At 42.3% G+C, this 3,708-nt stretch overlaps 1 protein-coding gene across 1 annotated transcript in view; it reads right to left on the bottom strand.

Annotated features, from left to right (window-relative positions):
- Positions 1 to 3,708, bottom strand: part of plxna3 (plexin A3) — a gene marked incomplete at its 5' end in the record, with an annotated part of 75,813 nt that overhangs the window by 32,678 nt on the left and 39,427 nt on the right. Inside the window, one exon of the mRNA XM_008288859.1 lies at positions 2,805 to 2,995. Within this exon, the coding sequence (XP_008287081.1) occupies positions 2,805 to 2,995 (191 nt within the window). The remainder of the gene's footprint in view (positions 1 to 2,804; positions 2,996 to 3,708) is intronic.

Raw genomic sequence — 3,708 nt, 5'->3', positions numbered from 1 at the left:
ATTTTGTGTTCATTGTCAGTTTGTTGTTGTTGTTGTCTGTTGTTTATCTTTCGCTTTATTTGTGTCATTGTGCGTCTCTTTGTGGTCCGCTGTAAAACCATCCAGTCCCGGTCTTCCTGAGCCTCACTGAGCGCGCTCAGAAGCGGAGGACAAGCGCTGGTGTGTTGTGTGCTTTACCCAGAAGCCTTTGCGGCCGGAGACACACTGAGCGTCTCACTGGGGCCTGAATGCGCTCATTGTCTGCTCTGACCTCATTATCAGGTTTGTGTCGGACGCCGTGTGCTGACTCAGCGCTCCTCCTCCTCGCCGCTCTGAGTCGTCTTTAACCTCCGTTTGACCTTCAGAGCGGCGTGGAGACGTGAAGGTGGCGGCGTCTGGCAGACGTTCATTCACAGCTTTTCTTTGTCTTCTGATGAATCTAATTAAAGCCGTCGTTAGAAACCTGCTGACGTGTCGACGACAACGTCACAACAACCGTCTCAAAACGTTTCTTCTGCTGATTGGATCTGAACCGCTTCTTTCATTAAAACGTTAAAACTCAAACTTTTCTTTGTGGTCGTCGACTGAAACTCGTTTAATTCAGACGTTAAATGTTAAATGATGATTTTAAATAATAAAACTCTGGACTCGTTATTTCTCGTCCTGCTGACTGAACTCGTTCATTTACAGACGATTTTCTTTGCTTCAGAATCAGAACCAGAACTCTGCTATCACATATTTATTTTATTCAGACATGAATCATTTATTTATACTCAAACATTCGGGTCAGAACCTCCTTCAGAACCTGCTGATTTAACTGTAACTGAACATTGGGACCTGATTGGAGCAGAAAGTCGTTAAACCTGAAGGAGCCTCATTATTCTGTTTATGAGATTCTAACAGACGGTGTTCTGATCGGGATGAATCGAATGTGAGCGCAGCAGCAGAACCCATCAGAACGGTCCAGAACCATGCAGAACCGTGCAGCCAGCGCCGGCTGAGCGGCTGCAGCTCTGATCGCTGCTCAGGCTTCATGTAAATGTGAGCGTTTATGTAACACTGCAGTGAAACAGAGAAACGGCGTCGAGCAGAAACCGAGCTGCTGATGTCAGAGAAAAAAACACCTCCGAGGAGAAACCCAGCCCGGTTCTGGATCCGGTGCTTTACAGCCTTTATTTCTTTATGTATTAAGACACTCAAAGCAAAGGTCCTGTTAGACATCTGATGAGTTAATTCTGTGCAGATATTTACTAAAAACAGTCAATTATAATTAATTATCATTATTATATTACATTATATATTTTATCATTATATATTATTATAATTAGTGTTATTATAACGACTGATGATGATTTAAAGTCAGACCTTCAGCTGGTAAAAATCAGACTTAACGTTTTGAGTCTGAACCGGATCAGAACCAGAAACCTGCTGATTCACTGCTTTTATATAAATTAACTGAAATTCAACAGAACATCTGCTGATTAAAGTCTTCTGTGCTGAACATCTGGAAACGATCCTTTAAACAGTTTTAATCGTCTGACGTAGAAATCAGACATTTTAACGCCTGTTTTAAACCTTCACACAGATTCTGATGTTTGAAAGAATCAAATCAAAACTTTCATTTGAAAATCTGCTGATTTCACAATTTAATCTGCTTCCTCTGCAGAACTTTATTCTTTTAAATATAATATAAACTGTGTTTGGACAAGTGACTGTTTATTATTATTGTCATTATTATTGTTGTTGTTAGCATTGTTGTTGTTAGCATACGTAGCGACTGCTTCGTCCATTTAATGAACGCCGTCTTCAACTTTAAACGTTTCACAACAAAACCACTGCAGACAGCGTTGAAGCTAAGCTAGTTAGCACTAATCCTGAAATGATAACACTATGCTATGCTAGCAGCAGCTCTGTTAGCCTACGCTAGTTAGCATCAGTGCTAAAGCCGTGATTTTACTGCTAACATAGAATCAATACTTCAGATGTTCATACATGTGGACTGAAGCCGACCAGAGCTGAGGATCGATCACATGAGATCATCTCAGATCCAAACTCGTGTTTGTGTGACTCATGACAAAGGAACGAAGGTTTGATTCTACGGAGACGTTCGGCGCCGACCAGCTGCTCGCACGAACCGACAGAACCGACAGAACCAACACAGACCCGGAGACACTGACAAAAACCAACAAAACAAACAACAAAAAACAACAAAAACAACAAAAAAACTAACAAAAGATGAAAAGAGCCGACAGAACGCAAAAACCAACAACGATTTTAAAAAATGCAGAAAAAATGACAAAAATGAACAAAAAAACAACCAAAAAAAAGACAAAAACAAGAAAAATTGATTTAAAAGAAAAAGTCTAAGAACTGACAAACAACAACAAACAACAAAAACACAAACAAACCAACAGAAAACAACAAAGCTGATTGAAGCCCGTCAGCTTTGTGTGTGTTTGAGTTTCAGGTTTTGTGTGTTTCAGGTTTTGTGAGTCTTCAGCTGCACCGGAACTCACACTTGTTGAACTTTGCTTCCTCTCAGCAGGACGATAACACTGTTAACACACACAAAGCCCTGTGTGTGTGTGTGTGTGTGTGTGTGTGTGTGTGTGTGTGTGTGTGTGTGTGTGTGTGTGTGGCGCCAGCTGAGCCATATTCATATTCACTGTTTCCTGCCTGCAGATGTTAAAACAACACAATCCAGACTTCAACACCCAGCGAGGAACCGATTTGTCGTCTCTGGTTTTTCCTTCCAGTCAGAACTCTGATCAGAAAGCTGCTCGTTAGGCTCGTTAACGTTAAAGATCCTTTGATGTTTCTCACACGGATCACCGTCCTCCACCGCCTGCCCGAGGCCCGGCTCAGGTGTGCCTACCTGTCGGTCGCTCAGCAGGTAGATGTACTGGTGGTCCGGGCTGAACACCATGTCCCTCAGGATGGGCTTCCCCTCCACCACCGTCACCGTCTCGTACAGCAAAGCATTCTGGGCCGGCGGCGGGATCCCGTCCACGCGGATCTGAAACACACAACCGAGAGCAGCTCGTTAGCCGCATGCTAACAGGACCCCCTTAGCTCGATGCTAAATCGCCAGTTAGACACAATGAGGAACGCTAACAGGATGGAGGAGCAGAAAAACAGCACGCTAGCATTTTGTTAGCTGCTTCTATTGTTTAACATGCACATGTGTTAGCCTGCAGGAATGTAGCATTAAAACAAGCTAATGTCGCTAACATGAGAATTACTAAAATACAAATAAAGACATGATGAAATAAATACATGAGGTTCCTGTGAAACATGAACACAGTCAGAACGCAGATTTAAAGTTTCAACAGATTTCATAAAAAGATTAATATTTAAATTAAAACAAATCAAAAACTTTCTTCTAGAAAATGTTCTCGAGACGTTTCTCTGAAAATAATTATTTTCTTAATTAGAATAAAATAAATTCTCTCGTTTCGTTTCCACGTGAAGAAAGTTTTCATTCAGTCAGAACTTCATCACATCAACTCAGATTCACTCATTCACACTCTCAGTGATGACGCCTGTCCTCCGATCAGCCAATCAGCCAATCAGCCCATCAGCCAATCGCCGATCAGTCGACCAGTCGATCAGCCGTATTGATCTCAGCAGAGATCTAACGAAGCCTAACGAAGACGTCTCACTCTGAGCGTGCAGCACCACTTCTGACAAACACACACGGCATTTCACAGAAGAGAGCGAGTAATGGGA

This window comes from Stegastes partitus, unplaced genomic scaffold (assembly GCF_000690725.1).
Source record: "Stegastes partitus isolate 25-593 unplaced genomic scaffold, Stegastes_partitus-1.0.2 Scaffold577, whole genome shotgun sequence".
Taxonomy (NCBI): Eukaryota; Metazoa; Chordata; class Actinopteri; family Pomacentridae; genus Stegastes; species Stegastes partitus.
The sequence above is the reverse complement of the archived record's forward strand: the minus strand, read 5'-3'. Positions and strand labels throughout refer to the sequence as shown.